Source organism: Mustela nivalis, assembly GCF_964662115.1.
Source record: "Mustela nivalis genome assembly, chromosome: 16".
Lineage (NCBI taxonomy): Eukaryota > Metazoa > Chordata > Mammalia > Carnivora > Mustelidae > Mustela > Mustela nivalis.
In genome coordinates this window covers 52,105,529-52,124,428 of record NC_139035.1, presented here as the reverse complement: position 1 = coordinate 52,124,428, position 18,900 = coordinate 52,105,529, and the positions used below count along the sequence as shown (strand labels likewise).

Genomic DNA, 18,900 nt, shown 5'->3' with positions numbered 1-18,900 from the left:
AAGATGCTGAGATAGAAGAATGATGTGCAAAGAAATAATGAGTTTCAGAAAGAATATTCAAAAACACCTTAATACATTTCTAAATCTAAATCAATATTAGTGCAATATTAATATAATGCCATATTAATGATAACAAAATCATGACTTTTATATTTTTTGGAGGTTGTACCTCGTAGGCTAAGACAGAAATATGAAAAAACAAGATAAATTTTATCAATATATAATGCTTTCTTATATATACAAAATTCAGATTCTAAAAAAATATTATAGCTCACAAGATACTTTTGCTGTTGGATTTGTTTAAATACTTTTAAAAATCTTTATTTTTATCTGTATTAGAAATAAACTTTTGGAAATGATAAATTTGGAATTTTACAAATTATAATACTAACAAAATTGAAATAAAATATATCACAACCAGTTTATAATAAGGTAAACAGAAACCATGAGAAACTGTTTGAAAGTATAATGTTATAAAAAGAGCCATGTTTAGGAACACATGCCAATGACAAAAGTAGATGAACAGATGCTTGTGAAAATGAACAAAGGTAGAAACTTGACTTAAATTGGAGTCAGGAAGCCAGGAAGGGAGAGCTCTCACACAAGTACCTCTCCTCTTGACTTACACGACCAGCAGAGGAAGGAAGATTTCCATGTGCCTCAATAATAATAAACTGCCCACCACTTGCTGCTGGTGAGAAGCTTGAACTCTCATTCTCCTCCAAAGAACTTACACTCAAAACTGCCCTCAGTTTCCTCCCAAAACTTCACAAAAGTTCTCGCCTCCCTTTTGTTTCTTTGGAATTGTCTATGGTTCGCTATAGTTTACCTGTTTTGAATTGCAATTCCCCCACTATTCTCAAATAAACTCACCTTTGTTTAATTATTACCATTGGTTTTATTTCAACTTGGTATGTTTAACATCCAAAACAAGAATAGCAACTGCTTTGTCAAGAGGATCCCCAACAAGGTGAAAACAACTCTCTGTGACATCCTACCTTGGGGGCTAAAAATGTCCACCACTTTCACCTACAATGACAGGACCATCAGGGAGCTGTTCAAGCCCAGCTTGAAGCAGTTTCCAGCCTTGTTCAGTTATCAGACCTCCCTGCACTGGTACACACGTAAAGGCCTGGTTGAGATGGAGCTCACCGGGACCAAGAGCACCATGAATGACCTGATATCTGAGTACCAACAGTACCAGGACACCACAGCCAAAGAGGACAGTGAGTTTGAGGAGATGGTTGTGGAGGTGGTCTTCAGCTGTCTGGTACCTGGCACTACAGGGGAGCCATGTGAACTCTATTCCATCACAACCTGTTCTCCAACATCCAGGTCTCACTGTGCGTACATTTGCTCCTGTCTTGACATCACATGCTTACCGCCACCACTAAAGCATTTTCATGGTGGAAAAGAAATATTTTTAAATTTTAAATTGGACTCTTTTACGTAATTTTTTACATTGTTTTTAAATGATCATGAAATACAGAATGGAATCAGATACCCTAAGTTATGTGCATTGATAATCTCAGACTGATAAAGAGTTGAGAGGGAAAAAAAGTTAAGTTAGTCTTTCCAAACATAGCTTTTTTTCTTTTATTCACTATTCACTAAGATATATATATATATATTTTTTTTAGTTGCAATATAATGCCCCCAAATTTAGAAGAAATATAGCAAGGAGAAATTATACCAGTTTTATATTGTGACTCTGTATGAGTGTCTCAGGATCTAAATATTTTCTTTGACCTCTTTATTTCAGGTACTTCACAGAAATGATCATCCGCCCCTCTCTACACCAAAGCATGAAAGCAGATTGCCTTAAATAGAAAGGTTGATTGCTTCCTGGAGCCGTTCCTCCCTAGGAGACATGTCCTTTGAAAATGTTCTGCATTAGAAAATATATTTCATCACATAGCATTCAGATTCATTTTAAAATGAGTAAACAGGAAAACAGTTTCATGAAGGAAAGAGAATTTGTTGAAATTGTTATCCCCAAGTCATTTTTATATTCTGATTAAAAGCACAGCAATTTAATATGAAATTCTCTGAAAATATTATATCACTTTTGAAAATAGGGGTAACAGAGTTTAAGGTTTAAGAAATGTCTTTTAGGGAGACAGCATTTATGTTGAATATTGAAATGTTTACACCATTCTGAGCTGTCTAAATACTTCTTCCTAGCAAGCTTGCAACTTATGGTCCATCATTTTAAGTCTTTTTTGCTTTCAGTAACCATTTACTTGCTTTACTGTGACATTATAGATTGAATTTTAACACTCACATTTTTCCTTTTAACACAATAGCTACTTAGTGTCAAACACTAATTTCAGAACTTAAAAGCTATGGGATTCGGACCAATCTATTTAACTTCTTTATATGTAAATTTGAAATAATAATACATTTCTTAAAAGATAATGGAGATTCAATGAAAACTTTGCATAAAAAACATATATATAGTGTCTTAAGCCCAACTGATGCTTGGTGAATATGAGTTCTGATAATATTTGTTGAATAAGTGGAGGTTTTCCATGCTTCCCTATAGCTTCCCTATAGTGAGGTCATGCATATTCCTAATGAGAATGGGAAAAATAAATGTCATCAGTGCTTCTGGATCCTGATAGTAATGGGTACCCCTACTTGTGGGGAGAGATGTCTTCAGGGAGGAGATTTATATACTATATACTATATACCTATATACTTAGGGCTATATTATATACTATAGTCCTTTAAAGATGATATTGCCAAGTCTAATTCATGCACATTTTTCATGGAAATAGCTCCACTATAATGTGTGTATCTATAAACATTATTTTGCTTTGTCCATCAGCATATTTATTGAGTTCCCTGCATGTGTCAGTAAACTTTGCCCATGGCCCTCTTACTCAGGAAGGAATATCTTTACCAAAAAATTATCCCTAAATAAATTACTTATTATAGATGATATATCTACACACATCAACTTATCACAGAAAATGAAGGAAATTTACTGGATGTTTAACTGGGTTCATAAACTAGGAAGTTTGAAACAGACATTTAAGTAATTTAAATTAAAGTATACACAAAATTGCATTTTCAAATGAATGGTAAAAATGGTCTTGGTTTTATTTTACCTAAAGAGTTTTCTATTTTAATATGAAAAAGTGATGCATTTATAGAGAATGATGCATTTAACTTATTCTGCAAAGTGTACTTTCCATTTACTTAAGATATGCTACATGTTTCAGGACTTATTCTCGAAAAACTTCGAAAGACAGTTTGAAATATTGCCTTTATTAATGTTCTGTGAGATTTTGAGGGCTTATATAGACACTTAAAAATTGGAGTTGGCTATCCTTAAGGAAGAACAGATGTTTTGACATATGTCCAGATGAGTACTCTGAACTAGAAATTCAAATCTCCTTCTGGAAAACTTTTTGTGCTAACATATGGTAGACAATGAATCTTAAAAACCATTGGCTGTGGACTTGACAGCAAAATAGGATTAGTTACGATTTATTTACAGAGATTAACCAAATTGAGCACAGAAATGAATGGAATTGGCTATATTCCTTTGATCTTCACATGATTGGCAAAAATTCCTTCAATCTTTCCAAAAAATTCCTTAAACTCTCTGAAATTTACATGAAATATAATATTTTTAGACATATTTCATATCTGTCTTTGTTAAATCATGTGGAACACTTTCCATGCCTACAAGATCATTAACAGTCCTAAAAGGAATATAAATTTGTAGTCCCCAAATTGTAGAAAGAAATGCTCAAACTTGAGTCTTTTTATTCTTTTCTCTATTATCATATAAAATGATGGATTCAAAGCAGAACAATATCCATATTTAAATGGCATCAAACAAAATCATATCCTTTCTCTATTGCTGATGATAATTACATATGGAAATATCTCTCCATTTTTGTAGATTTACATTCATATAATTTAAAAGTTTAAAATAAGAAGTGCATATTTTTCAGCTATTATTTTAAACAAGCCCAAACATAGAATAATTTATGCATTTAAACAAGATGTACGGCATGGTTTTTATTTTCTTTCTTGGACATGTATCATGTGTACATGATAAAAATAGCAGTCTCTATGTTTCCTTCTGTTTAAATGCCATTTTCTTTCCTTCCTTTCATACCCTCCCTCCTTCCTTTCTTTCTTTTTTTCCTTTTTAAAATTTTTTTTATATGTTGTCTTCTCTTTGGACATCAAATCTGTTTTGTAAAGGTTCAGAAACACAAAATATATTTTCAGCACTCTCTCTACAAAATTACCTCAGATTTGATTTACAACAATTGCAACAGGGGAAGGTATTTAATAGATGTCTCATATACTTAGAAGTTGAAATTAGGGTTAAAATGTGAGTAATGAGCTCTGTTTAGCTCATGTACTTATCGGAGAAAGGGTACCTCATGATAGTAACTAGTCTGGCAAGAACAATAATGGGCTTACATTATCCAAATTTCCATATGGTCTTAGAATTAATCTTTGGAGGGATACAGTTGAAACCTTAATTCCATTCTTCCCTACGAAGCTTTAAAATATTACATTCTATTTCACGCTTAGAATTAAGGAAATACATATAAAGCTGTTTTAACTACACCCAAGGTCTTCTAAGAGATAACTATAATAAAGAATATTGTACTCATTAATGTTCTGTATATTCTAACCTAGATATTTTGCCCACAGGCATATTTTCTCTAGGCAAGGATTCTCAATTTCTTAAGAGTGCACACTCAGTGTTTCCTAGTGCAGAATATAAAGATTACTTAAAAAGTCGTTTTTATCTAAGACTAATTGTTGCCTTGATCACAACTGCAAGCAAAGATGTGTTTCTTTTTTTATTGCACAATTGATCAATACGCCTAATCCACATAAAGTGGCGAGGCATATTTTTTCTGAATAAATATGCTGAGGTGGTTCTCAAATCTCTGCTGTCCCCTTGAGAATCACTTTTCTAGATACATCCTATTAATCTTCAATATCGTTTGTGGGCTTTTCAGCTTGTTATTGCCTATGACTAATCTTTGGCCAAGCAGTAAAAATAAGAATGTGTTTACATTATTCACCTAAATTATAAATTTGCCTTTTCAGGTATTTCAGGTAGTTTAGAGTTTCATAGGATTTATATATACCTGCTAAATATGAATTTTCAAACTCCTTAAAATTTGTGTGGGATAGTGAAAACAATGTATAAGAAACACATCTGGACTGGAATGTTTCTACCTCTTTGTTTCTGTATTCTTAGGTGACTTGAATAACCTCTCTGAACTCTTTCCTTATCCATAAGAAGGAAATAGCATCATATCCATATTTAAATGGCATCAAACAAAATCATATCCTTTCTCTATTGCTGATGAAATCTACCTCTTTGTTTCTGTATTCTTAGGTGACTTGAATAAACTCTCTGAACTGTTTCCTTATCCATAAGAAGGAAATAGCATCATACACTCCTCAATATTCAGAAGATACTGTTTTGTGTTCTGTTTCTGTTTCAAAGTCAGTATCTCCTTAGAAATTGAAACATTAACCCTCTGACACTCTTGGTCTGAAAAAAAGTCCCTGGCAACCTGAACTAAGATCTGTTCACATTGTCTTTTAATTATATACCTTGGGATTACACAAATAATTTAGGGGCAATGTTAATGAGTTTTCACACAAGATAAATTAAGCAAAAGGCAAGGTATCCAAGCCAGACAAGTTGATGATCTGTAAAGCTGCTTTAAGGATCTGAGTGAAAGGTACTTGAATCAATATGACACCAAATAGAAATATGGATTTGCCCAATAAATGAAGATCTCTGGAAATAGTAAAAATGATAATAAATATGTGGGGTTTTTTTCTTATGTAGGCTTGCTTTAAGAGGAATTTGACTCTTTAAAGACAAAATAGTAAACATAAATTTAATAAATAAATAAATTATATAAATAAAATATAGAATTGAAAGAACAGAGGAATAGAAGGGAGCACTTGATTTATTGTGTTAAAAAGGAATTTCTTTGTGTGTTAAAAAGTAATTTAACACTATTTTTTAAAACTGTAAATAATCAAACAACAGTGATGCAAAGAAAGCTGGAGTCACTATATTAACATAAGAAAACATAAAATTCAGAACAAGAAATATAGTCAGAAATAAAGTAATCAGTTGAGAGAAAAGATTAAAAAATTAATAGAGAAATGCTCAATTAGAATTGGACATGTTAATATTCTTCTCTGTGAAATAACATACAGTAATTGACACTTTCAAATGCACCCAAGAAGCAAAAACAAGATATACACTAAAAAACAAACAAAAAAACCCACTTTTGGAATATTTACCAAAATAGAACATTCTCTGGGCCATCAAATAAACATCAGTAAATTTGAAAGAATTGAAGGTAGTCAAAATATTTTTCTGACCACAATGGAAACTTCATATGGAAAACAACAATAGAAAGATATCTGGAAAATGCCAACTATTTGGAAATTAAACAATTATTTTTAAATAACTTATGAATTCAATGGAGATTCATAAGGGAAATTCGAAAATATTCTGAATTGAATAAAAACGAAAACTTACCATATTGCAATGTGGATCATAGGTAATGCAGTACTTGAAGGGATTTTATAACATTAAATACTTCTATTGAAGTATGGTCTCAAATCAATTATCATTCATGTTAAGCAATGATTAAAAAAAGAGAGAGAAAATTAAATCCAAACAAGTAAAAGAGAGGATATAACTAAAATTTTAAAAAAAAGATGAAATAGAAAGAAATTATAGGAAATAATCAGGTAAAAGAAGAACTAAAAAGCACTGGAATGGTAAATATGTCAAAAAATATAGAATACATTTATACATATATTTCATCTCTTAATTTTACTAAAAGACATAAGATTATATATAGCAATAATTATAGTACTGTTTTTGGTTTTATAACATATATAGATGTGATTTTTAAATTCAATTTATTTAAACTAAAAAAAAAAAAAGAAGAAAGAAAGAAAGCTGTTCACCCATCTTTACCACACTCCACACCTCCTCCTGATGACCACCAATAGGTTTTCTACATCTATGAACTTGTATATGCATATATTATTATCTATATTGAAAGTATATTATACATGTGTTTAGATTCTAGATATATGGGATATTATAAGGCATTTGTCTTTCTTTGTCTTATTTCACTCACTATAGTACTATGCAAGAGAATGAAAGAGGAAAATAAATATAGAGCAATAGCAGAGCAAAGTTGCAATATTACATTCGAATTAAGTCAGTCATAATGTGAAGTAGATCATAACATACCAAGATACATGTTGTAAATCCTAGAAGGAATATAAGATCAACAGAAGACTTAAAACAATATACTAGAAAATATTTGTGGGACATCTTAACCCATCATTGGGTTAAGCCTCTGCCTTCAGCCTACGTCATGGTCTCAAGGTCCTGGGATCCGAATCAAACCCCGCATCTGGCTCTTTGCTCAGCAGGAAGCCTGCTTCTCCCTCTCTCTCTGCCTGCCTACTTGTGATCTCTCTCTCTCTCTCTGTCAAATAAATAAATACAATCTTTAAAAAAAATTTTGTTTTACCTGAAAGGAGTTGGTAATGGAAAAATGAAGGAGCAACAAAGAGAAGAGTCTTATCAAAAATAAATGGCAAATATATATATATATATATAATATATATATATATATTATAGTAGTAAACCCAATGGTATGAGCAATTAAGTCAAATATAAGTGAACTAATCACTATAATTAACTTCAGAAATTGTAACTTTGGATTAAAGAGCAAGACTCAAGTATATTCAGTAGAAAGAGAGACATTTTTATATTTAAAGGTATAAATTAAGGTTTATCCATATATCAATATTTTCTTTCTCAATATGTTAAATCTACTTAATCTTCTCAGTTTTGACAGATAATTTTTAAGTGATAACACATTTCATGAGTTCTTTGCATATAAAATCTAGGAATTGTGTTCGCAGCCGCCGCCGCGCCGCCGTCGCTCACCAACGCCAGCGCCGCCTCTCGCTCGCCGAGCTCCAGCCGAAGGAGAAGGGGGGTAAGTAAGGAGGTTTCTGTACCATGGCTCGTACAAAGCAAACTGCCCGCAAATCGACCGGGGGTAAAGCTCCAAGGAAGCAACTGGCTACAAAAGCCGCTCGCAAGAGTGCGCCCTCTACCGGAGGGGTGAAGAAACCTCATCGTTACAGGCCTGGTACTGTGGCACTCCGTGAAATTAGACGTTATCAGAAGTCCACTGAACTTCTGATCCGCAAACTTCCTTTCCAGCGTCTGGTGCGAGAAATTGCTCAGGACTTCAAAACAGACCTGCGCTTCCAGAGTGCAGCTATTGGTGCTTTGCAGGAGGCAAGTGAGGCCTATCTGGTGGGCCTCTTTGAAGACACCAACCTGTGTGCTATCCATGCCAAACGTGTCACAATTATGCCAAAAGACATCCAGCTAGCGCGCCGCATACGTGGAGAACGTGCTTAAGAATCCACATGATGGAAAACATTTCATTCTTTAAAAAAAAAAAAAAAAAAATTCTCTTCTTCCTGTTATTGGTAGTTCTGAATGTTAGATATTTTTTTTCCATGGGGTCAAAAGGTACCTAAGTATATGATTGCAAGTGGAAAACTAGGGGACAGAAATCAGGTATTGGCAGTTTTTCCATTTTCATTTGTGTGTGAATTTTTAATATAAATGCGGGGACATATAAAGCATTAATGCAAGTCAAAATGTTTCAGTGAACACGTTTCAGCAGTTCAACTTTATAACAATTATAAATAAACCTGTTAAATTTTTCTGGACAATGCCAGCATTTGGATTTTTTTAAAACAAGTAAATTTCTTATTGACGGCAACTAAATGGTGTTTGTAGCATTTTTATCATACAGTAGATCCATCCATTCGCTATACTTTTCTAACTGAGTTGTCCTACATGCAAGTACATGTTTTTAATGTTGTCTGTCTTCTGTGCTGTTCCTGTAAGTTTGCTATTAAAATACATTAAACTATAAAAAAAAAAAATCTAGGTTACTAGGGAATTATAAAAAAATGAAAGTCTACTGGGGCGCCTGGGTGGCTCAGGGGGTTAAGCCTCTACCTTCAGCTCGGGTCATGATCCCAGGATCTTGGGATGGAGCCCCACATCAGGCTCTCTGCTCAGCAGGGAGCTTGCTTCCCCCCTGCTCTGCTTGCCTCTCTGCCTATTTGTGATCTCTGTCTGTTAAATAAATAAACAAAATCTTAAAAAAAAAAAAAAAAGCCTACCAAATAATAGCCTGTACAACATCAACAGTGACCTTAATGTAAACTATGGATTTTTAATGATTATCGTTTGTCATCATAGGTTCATCAGTTGTAATAAATGTACCACTGATGTGGAATGTTCATAATGAGGGAGGTTGTACATGTGTGGAGACAGGGGGTATATAGGAATTATTTGTATTTTCTCCTTAATTTTGCCATGAACTTAAAACTGCTCTTAAAAGTAAAGTATATATATTATTTTATGCACATAAGTACATATGGATGGCACATAAAATAACATAATGTAAAATAAAGTACATGCACATATTTTATATGTATACACAAATATTTTTTTTAAAAGATTTTATTTATTTATTTGACAGAGTCACAGTGAGAGAGGGAACACAAGCAAGGGGAGTGGGAGAGGGAGAAGCAGGCTTCCCTCTGAGCAAGGAGCGTGATGTGAGGCTCCATCCCATGACCCTGGGATCATGACCTGAGTCGAAGGCAGCTGCTTAATGGCTGAGACACCCAGGTGACCCACAAACAAATTTTTTTGTATAAAAAAGAAAGTTGTCTAGTGTGAGGGTAAGCCTTCCTAGGATAAAAGTAAGAGCTGGACATCAGCAACAGCTATAATTAAGAAACATTTTGCTTTCAGACTTCTGTTGTTTGTGTATACATATAGATTCTAGATGTTTCGAAGATAGCCATGAACTGACGATATTAATGAAGAATAAGAATAAAAATGTCTGATGATGCAAGAGCCAGAGTCATTTTAACGCAGATTTCTGTGACTGATAATACTGAAGACTGGTGGCAATATTCGTTACAATCATTTATGTAAAACGGTAACAAAGTAAAACAAGGTGGCTTAAAAAATATATTGTTAACAGAGTTGTGTGACTAAAAGTTTACATATGGATGAAACAGGATTGTTTGAGCAAAGTGACTGTTAGAAACTCATTTTTAAAAAGAAAATAGCCTAACTAGGATTGCAGTCTATGTAAATTAGGTTTATGGGTTTAACTTGGGGTAAATGGGAGATTGCAAGTTGGAAGCACAGCTTGCTTATTACACACAAAAAGCACATGTCTAAATGCCTTTTTATTTGTTTTTGCTTCATACAAGATTCAAGTTGTGCAAGAGTATCTGAAATGGAACAATTGTGAAATACAAGATTTATCTCTAAGTAGTTATTTCTTAGGAGAGGAATATGAAATAATTTAGGAATGAAACACAGTGACATATGTATCTCTTTTAATAATGCAATTCTGTCTATTCAAGATGTTAGGCAACATGTTTACCTGTTAGCAAATATGGCAACCATTTGAGGCAGGAAAACAAAAAGTTACTATATTGATAATTCTTAAATGCAATTGGAGTTTCTTAAATCATAAAGCATCAGTTTCAGCCAACATGGCAGGATGATGTTGGTGTATTAATACCTGACAATAAGTGTCCTAAAGCACTGAGAAATTTCCTTTTACATGAAAATAAGTCTATCATGAGTTTTGACAGCATTAATTGTTTTATAAAACTACAGACTTATATAATTTTATGGTTAAAGATGCTTCCCTAATTTCTCAGTTAAAGACTCCAAGGCCCACATAATTTAAGGTCAGACAAAATCTCAAAGTCAAATAGCAAGTAGGGAGAATTGAAACACATATATCCTGACCTCTTCTAGGGCTGGGGGAGGAGAAATTCTTCCTTTCTCCCACAACAGTAAAATAGGTTTCTTCCTGTTGGGAATGTAAGGCATGTCCCTTCTTGTTGGAGTCTGCAATTGTTCTAAGAGGCTGGGCACGAGAACATGCCCTCTGTTTTCAATAAGGTTTCCTTTCTTCAGTGTCACAATTGATACACAGTTTCTAATAAGAAAACCCACCAAAAAGAGGAAGAAAAAGATAATGAAAGAAAATACTTGCCATTCACTTACATTAATAAAAGCATTTCTTTCTAATCACCTGATGTTTGAAATTAATTATTTAAAAAATAGAAGCTGTGAGTAATAAACTCCCCCCCCCCAAATTCCCCAACAATTGTTGCTGAGGTGTATCTTGCAATCAAAATAAGAACTGCAAGGGTCTGTCCAACTATGACACTGGCTCCAAATGTGGAAATGTCTGTAGGAGTTGACTTAGGGCCCAGGTGAGTGCCCCAGGCATCACAAGCAAGTAGCATCACTATTTTTTTTAATTTATTTTCAGCATAACAGTATTCATTATTTTTGCACCACACCCAGTGCTCCATGCATCTGTGCCCTCTATAATACCCATGACCTGGTACCCCAACCTCTCACCCCCCGCCCCTTCAAAACTCTCAGATTGTTTTTCAGAGTCCATAGTCTCTCATGGTTCATGGTCGCCAAACCATGGAAAGAACCAAGATGCCCTTCAACGGACGAATGGATAAGGAAGATGTGGTCCATATACACTATGGAGTATTATGCCTCCATCAGAAAGCACGAATCCCAACTTTTGTAGCAACATGGAAGAGTAAGATGAGTAACAACAATGTCACAAAAAATGGGAAGACAGAATTTAAATAATCTATTATAAGATGCCTGCACCACACCTTAAGGTTAAATTAGACTACGTTACTGTATATGTTTTTTCCCCCTACTATTGTATCTTTTCCTTTATTGGATAATGTTTTATTTTCCAGAAGTGTGAGTGTTTGTGTGTGTGTGTTTCTAAATGGTTAAAGCTATTGGCTTAGGTATTAATCTTGCTTTTCTCTTCTTCAGAATCTCCCGGAAGATTCCATTCCCTATTACATGGAAAGCACATTTTTAAAAGATTCTGTATGTTTGACAATATATGTTTTTAAACATTATTATAATTAAAAGGAAAACATGAAAAAATAAACAGAAAAATAAACAATATGTAAAGATAGGTAGGAAGTTAATCTTATTAAATGTCCAATTAAAATGAGAAGTCAGAGAAAGGAAGTAAAATAAACAAGAAACAATCACAAATAGACAATATTAATAAAATGGTGAATTTTAATTTAGACATACCAATAACTTCAGTTTAAATGTGAATGTTCTAAACAAGTTAAAGTCAGAGATTACAGATTGGATTATAAAAATCACAGGAACCAACTAAAGGTTGGTTAGAAGACAGACACTTGAAGGGGCACCTGGGTGGCTCAGTGGGTTAAGCCTCTGCCTTCAGTTCAGGTCATGATCTCAGGGTCATGGAATCAAGCCCCACATCAGGCTCTCTGCTTGGTGGGGAACCTGTTTCTGCTCTCTCTCTGCCTGCCTTTCTGCCTACTTGAGATCTCGCTCTGTCAAATAAATAAATAAAATCATTGAAGAAAGAAAAGAAGACAGACACTTGAAATATAGACTCAAGTTAATATGTGCAGAATAGAGAAAGATATACAAGGTAAGCACTGTTCAAAGCGAAACATATACTTTTATTGACTTCAGAAAAAGGAGGCTAATATAATAGAAGAATATCAGAAATAAACAGGAATATTATTTAATGGTAAAGAGGTAAATTTTCCAAGAAGATATAATGTTCTTAAAGCTGTATGTGCCCAATTTTTGTTTTTTGTCTGTGTCAAAACACATGAGGCAAAAACTGTCAGAACCGGAAAGAGAAATAGGCAAATGTTAAAGACATCAATGTCACCTCTCAGTAACTGATACATTAAGGGGGCAGAATATATCTATATCAGTAAAGATATAGATGATCTGAATAGTACTATCAATAAACTTGAACTACTTGCTACTTACAAAAGACTCCATCCAGTAGCAGAATACATATTATTCTTAAGTAAACACGTATCATATCAAGAGACCACAATCTGAGCCATAAAACAAACCTTAGCAAATTAAAAAAAAATTAGGCAAAGTATGTCTGTAGACCATGGAACAATTAAACTAAAAATCAGTAATATAATATGGTGGGGCATTCTCATGTCATTGGAAATTGAACAATATACTTCTTTTAAAAATTCCATGGGTCAAAGAGGACATATCGAAGGAATTTTTTTTTAAAGATTTTATTTATTTAATTGACAGAGAGAGATCACAAGTAGGCAGAGAGGCAGGCAGAGAGAGAGAGAGGAGAAAGCAGACTCCCTGCTGAGCAGAGAGCCCGATGCGGGGCTCAATCCCAGGACCCTGAGATCATGACCTGATCCAAAGGCAGCGGCTTAACCCACTGAGCCACCCAGGCGCCCCATGAAGGAATTTTTTTAAATCCTATGATCTAGCAATCTCACTCCCTGATACCCATGCAAAAGCATTGAAAACTTATGTCTCCGAAACCCCTGTGCATGGATAGTTACAGCAGTTTTATTCATAATTTCCAAAACTTGGAGGCAACCAAGATGTCCTTTTGTAGGTACATGGTAAATACACTGTGTTATATCCAGACAATGGAATACTATTCAGTACTAGAAAGAAATTACCTCTTAAGTCATGGAAAGAAATAGAGGAATCTTAAATGCATATTACTAAGAGAAATAGGTCAATCCAAAAGGCTATATATTGTATGGTTCCAACTACACGACATTTTGGAAAAGGTAAAACTGTAAAGACAGTAAAACAATTTGTGGTTATAGAGGGGGAGGGATGACTAGGTGGACACACAGGACTTTTAGGGCAGTGAAAATATTCCGCATGATATCATAGTGATAGATACATGTCATTCCACATTTGTCAAACAGTGAGGAACAAAGGGAACATCTTTGGTCAATTTGTAGCTTCTCTTTTCAAGCTCTGGACAGTGGTTTTCACAGATGAAAGGTTTCAAATTCCTCATCTTAAATATGGTTGAGTTTAATGACTTGTTTCCAGAGTACAGAGTATGGAAATGAGAAGAGAGGTCAAAAGCATATCTAATTTGGGGTACCTGGGTGATGCAGTCAGTTGGACATCCACTTTTGATTTCAGCTCCAGTTGTGATCTCAGAGTCGTGATCTCAGGGTCATGAGTTGGAGCACTGAATAGAAACCTGGTTTGAGTTCTGAGCTCAGTGCACAATCTGCTTGAGACTCTCTCTTCTCCCTCTGCCCCTTCTGCTCATGCTCTCTCTCTCTAACTTCTTTAAAAAAGTACAGTGAACTTTAGAATGAATAACCATTGCAAACACTATCTCAACCAGTTGATAGAGTTTAATACCAATGGAGTTAAGTCATATCCAATATCATGTACCTTTGATATGATGTAATGAGGATAGCACTTCACCTTTGTGATAGTCTACCTCCCCCAAATTATAGTCTTTGTCTAATCATAAGGGAAAAAAATAAAGCAAACCCAAGATGAGAGATATTCTATAAAATATCTAACCAGTATACCTTAAAACCATCAAAGTAATCAAAAACAAAGAAAATCTAGGAAGCTGTCACAAACTAGAAGAGGTTAATCAGATATGAAATTGGTGAATAAATATATTAAGTTAATAAATGATTTAAATGTACTGTGGTAAAAGGATCCTGGACAAGAGAAAGAACATTAAAAAAATCTAGTGCAATAGAAATAAATTGTGTTGTTACTTAAAAATAAATAGTAATAATAACAAATAGGATAATGAATATAAAAGTGTAATATATCACATATATGCATATATGTCATATATGCATATTTCAGATACAGAAGATAAAAGTAGTAAATCACTGTCACTTGTTTCAACATAACACTTATTAAGAATATAAATTGAATGGAATATACAACCCAATATACATTTTAAAGAATAAAATTCTAAATATTATTTTAAAGAATAATATTTTAAAGAATATATTTTAAAGAATATATTTTAAAGAATAATGTAACCCAATATATATCATATATTTAAAAGTGTGATATAATTTATATAAATTTCAAGACATAAAATTTACTTAACAGAGATAGATGATAGTTGGATAGATCAATTAATGCAAAAGCAACTTGCTGAACAATGAGTTTAGGGAAACTTAGTCTTTTTCAACTTTATTAAAATACAAGTGAAAAATATAATAAAAATACGTATTTAAAGGGTACAATGTGAAGATTTGAGGTAGAGTGAAAAGATTTCCACCATTGAGTAAATGAGCACATCATTATTTCCTTACTTCCTCTTTTTTTTTTTTTTTTTGTGAGAACATTTAACATTTCCTCTAAAAGCAAATTTCAGTCATTTGGATGTCAACCTAATGTGTCATCTTTTTCCATGTGAAGATTGGGTGTCATCCACATGCCCCTCACTTTCCTTATATGTGACCTGCCTAATTCTTTTTCATTTGTTTTGTAGCTCGGATGCATCTTCCTTCAGAAAACCAATCTTGATATCCAGGTTAAATGTCCATACATTTAATTCATGTTGCATCCAGCACTTTCATTATGATACTACTGATTATGCTATAAAGATACTGTTGGTAAAATGATCTACACTGATCCTCACTAAAATGTAATCACAATGGGTGGAGAGACTGAGTTTATATGTTCAGAATTTAGCAAATTCCTCATATAAAGGCTTCAACAGTGTACAGATTAAGGATTAATATCAAGATTGATTTGTTCTTCTAACAAAATATTAAGAAGGTATTAAGAAGAAAACATTAAAATTTTTAATAAGTAGAAAAGAATTTTCTACAGATGATGTAGTTGTAATGTTTTGAAGTACAGCTAGAATTTTTTTTAAAAAAGAGCAATAAGATCTGGAAGACACTCATTGTGGAAAAAATGACATCAGTAAAAGCAGAGGTGAAGTATTTGGGAAATAGAATTTTTTGTATTGTTTTCTAAATTACTTCTACATGATGGAAAATAAGTGATGGAATTGAGCCAGATACAAGACTTCATATAACATAAAAATATAATTTTATACCTCTTTTTCTAAAAATGTAGAAGGTTACTCTCATGTAATAACCTGTTTTCACTTCTTTAATTTTCTGTGAAGGAAGTAATGTTCAAAATGGAGGGGATTTCTCTAGCTACATAGTCTGTTAATTAAAGATGATTAACCACGAAGACTGCATTCATTTGGTCTTTGTCCATGGATATCATAAAGCACTGTTTTTTAAAATTAGTATATTATATACACTTATAAATTATGTTTCCACAAAAACACATCAACAGCATTTATATTAATAATGCTTCTTCTAGAGGACAGTGGTTTGCTGTTACACTACATTACTTTATCATGATTATTCATGTTCCATTTTCCCCTAAGGGCAATACAAAATGAAATAGCAAATATTTGGTAAAACAACAACAACAACAACAAAAAAAAACTGTGTTAAAAATAAATGTCAAAATATCTACATCTATTGTGCATTGTTTTGATTTTTGTAATGATTTCATGGTTTAATATAAATGTCACATTATCAATTATACATGTCAAGTATGTGTATTTTATTATATGCTAATTGTTAATCAGTGACACTTTGAAAAAAGACTATATATATTTCACTCACTAAAATTTTAGTCAAATCAAATAATAGCAAATCCTAATTTTTGTCATTATTGAAATTCTCCATTTAAGATATGCTTTATTACTTATGACTGTGGTATTTTAAAGTAATCAATCCAACCAGCTACATATTTAGTTAAGCCAACCATCATACTACACCTTTTATGTGCATATAATTTTATTACATTTAAAATAAATTTATTTTTCTTAACTACTTATCTTTTTCTCCTTCATTGGGATCTGTTCTTTTCATATCTGTGATCATTTAGCGCTTATCATTCATAATTATTCCACTTCCATTTGGTTCATTTTTCTCCTCCTAGGGTCTCTTCCAGTGTTTCAATTTCCTTTGATTCTTTCTGTAGATACAGTGGCTTCTGAAATAATGTTGCCTGACTAATTAGAGCACCAGGTGTTTGGCTAAATAGCCAAGATAAGTTCCATTCTCCATACTTTGTTTACTGCCTCCATGCCTGGTCAAATACAGACTTTTAATTTCCTGGACTTGAAGAGTCAGCCAGCTACCCTTTAAACTGAAAAGATGCCAAGATCTAAAAATGCTAATACTACGGGTTCAATGACAGTGAGTGGGGCTAGAGATAGCAGAATAAACTGTTTTGGGAGGCCAAAAGGCAAGCATATCATTAATTACTTATAATCTGGACCTATGCTTGGTTATATTTACATTGCCACCAGATTATGAATCCCTACAGATTCAATTCTATGATTTATTCTGGTTTTAATCATGACAAATATGACCCATGTACAAATTGGAATTGATTATATGAGTCAGAATATTTTTTTTCAAAGTCTAGTCCACCTTTGAAAGCCCAGCCCCATTTTTCATTTCTGGCATATAACATTGATAAATACCAATTACTATGCTAGGCAATGGTAGCAGAAAGTCGTACAAAATGTGTGCCTGGCTAGAAAAATTTCACAGTGCTTTGTAGGGTACAGATTAACAAGTGCAATCCAGTGTTTTATTTGTTAATTAGTATGAATGCATAGCTGGTAGACTTGTTAAACAGGATACTTAATAGCATCAGTGTTTAATATGAGTATGTATAATAAAAATTATGTAAAATACTTTCATTTTACATAAAAGCCTTAAGATTGAAATAACTCAGTATCCACCAACTATAAAATTAATATTGTCATATATATATATATAAGTGAATATGTTACAAGGAGAACACATGAACTATACTACATACAATATGATTGAATCTTACAAATATAATATTGATAAAAAGCCAGACTCAAAGAATATTAATCATATTATTCAAATTATATGAAATTTATAATTAGAAAACACTCAGTTTAAAGTCAGAATATTTTTAAAATTTTGTTTAAATTTTACTTAGTTAACCTACAGTGCAATATTTGTTTCTGGAGTAGAATTCAGTGATTCATCACTTACATCCAACCCCCAGCGCTCATCACAAAAACTGCCTCCTTCACCCATCCGTTTCATCCCCCAACCCCTTTCCTCCATCAACTTCTAGTTTGTTCTCTATTGCTAAGAGTCTCGTATGGTTTATTTCCCTGTATGAAATATATATTCATACATTTTCCTTAAACTCCACATGAGTGAGATCATATATTATTTGTCTTTCTCTGCCTTTTTTTACTTAGCCTAATACTTTCTAGTTCCATCCATGTCATTGCAAATGGCAAGGTTTCATTCTTTTTTTATGGCCGAGCAATATTCCATTATATATTATCACATCTTCTTTATCCATTCATCAGCTGATGAGCATTTGGGCTCTCTTGATTGTTTGGCTATTACTTATAATTCTGCCTTAAATAATGGGGTGCATGTACTCCTTTGAATCTGTATTTTTGTATCCTTTGGATAAATACCTTGCCATGCAATTGCTGGCTTTTAGAGTAGTTCTATTTTTAACTTTCTGAGGAACTTCCATACTGTTCTCCAGAGGTACTGCATCAATTTGCATTCCCACCAACAGTGCAAGAGGTTTCCCCTTCTCTGCATCCTCACCAACACCTGTTATTTCTTGTGTTGTTAATTTTAGACATTTTAACAGGTATGAGGTGGTATCTCATCATGGTTTAAATTTGTATTTCCCTGATGATGAATGATGTTGAGCATCTTCTCATGTCTACTAGCTATCTAGATGTCTATATGGGAAAAGTGTCCACTCACATCTTCTGCACAATTCTTAACTGGATTATTTGTTGTTTTGGGGTGCTGAGTTTGATTAAACTCTTTATAGATTCTGGATAC

At 33.2% G+C, this 18,900-nt stretch overlaps 1 protein-coding gene across 1 annotated transcript; it reads left to right on the top strand.

Annotated features, from left to right (window-relative positions):
• Positions 1–7,940: 7,940 nt before the first annotated feature.
• Positions 7,941–9,015, top strand: LOC309849580 (histone H3.3A). The gene has a single exon (XM_082702261.1). It carries the CDS (start codon positions 8,069–8,071, stop codon positions 8,477–8,479), a length of 411 nt encoding a protein of 136 aa, XP_082558387.1. The 5' UTR covers positions 7,941–8,068; the 3' UTR covers positions 8,480–9,015.
• Positions 9,016–18,900: the final 9,885 nt, after the last annotated feature.

Coding starts and splice junctions, on each gene's coding strand:
- LOC309849580 (XM_082702261.1), top strand. CDS start 8,069: ATGGCTCGTACAAAGCAAACTGCCCGCAAATCGACCGGGGGTAAAGCT.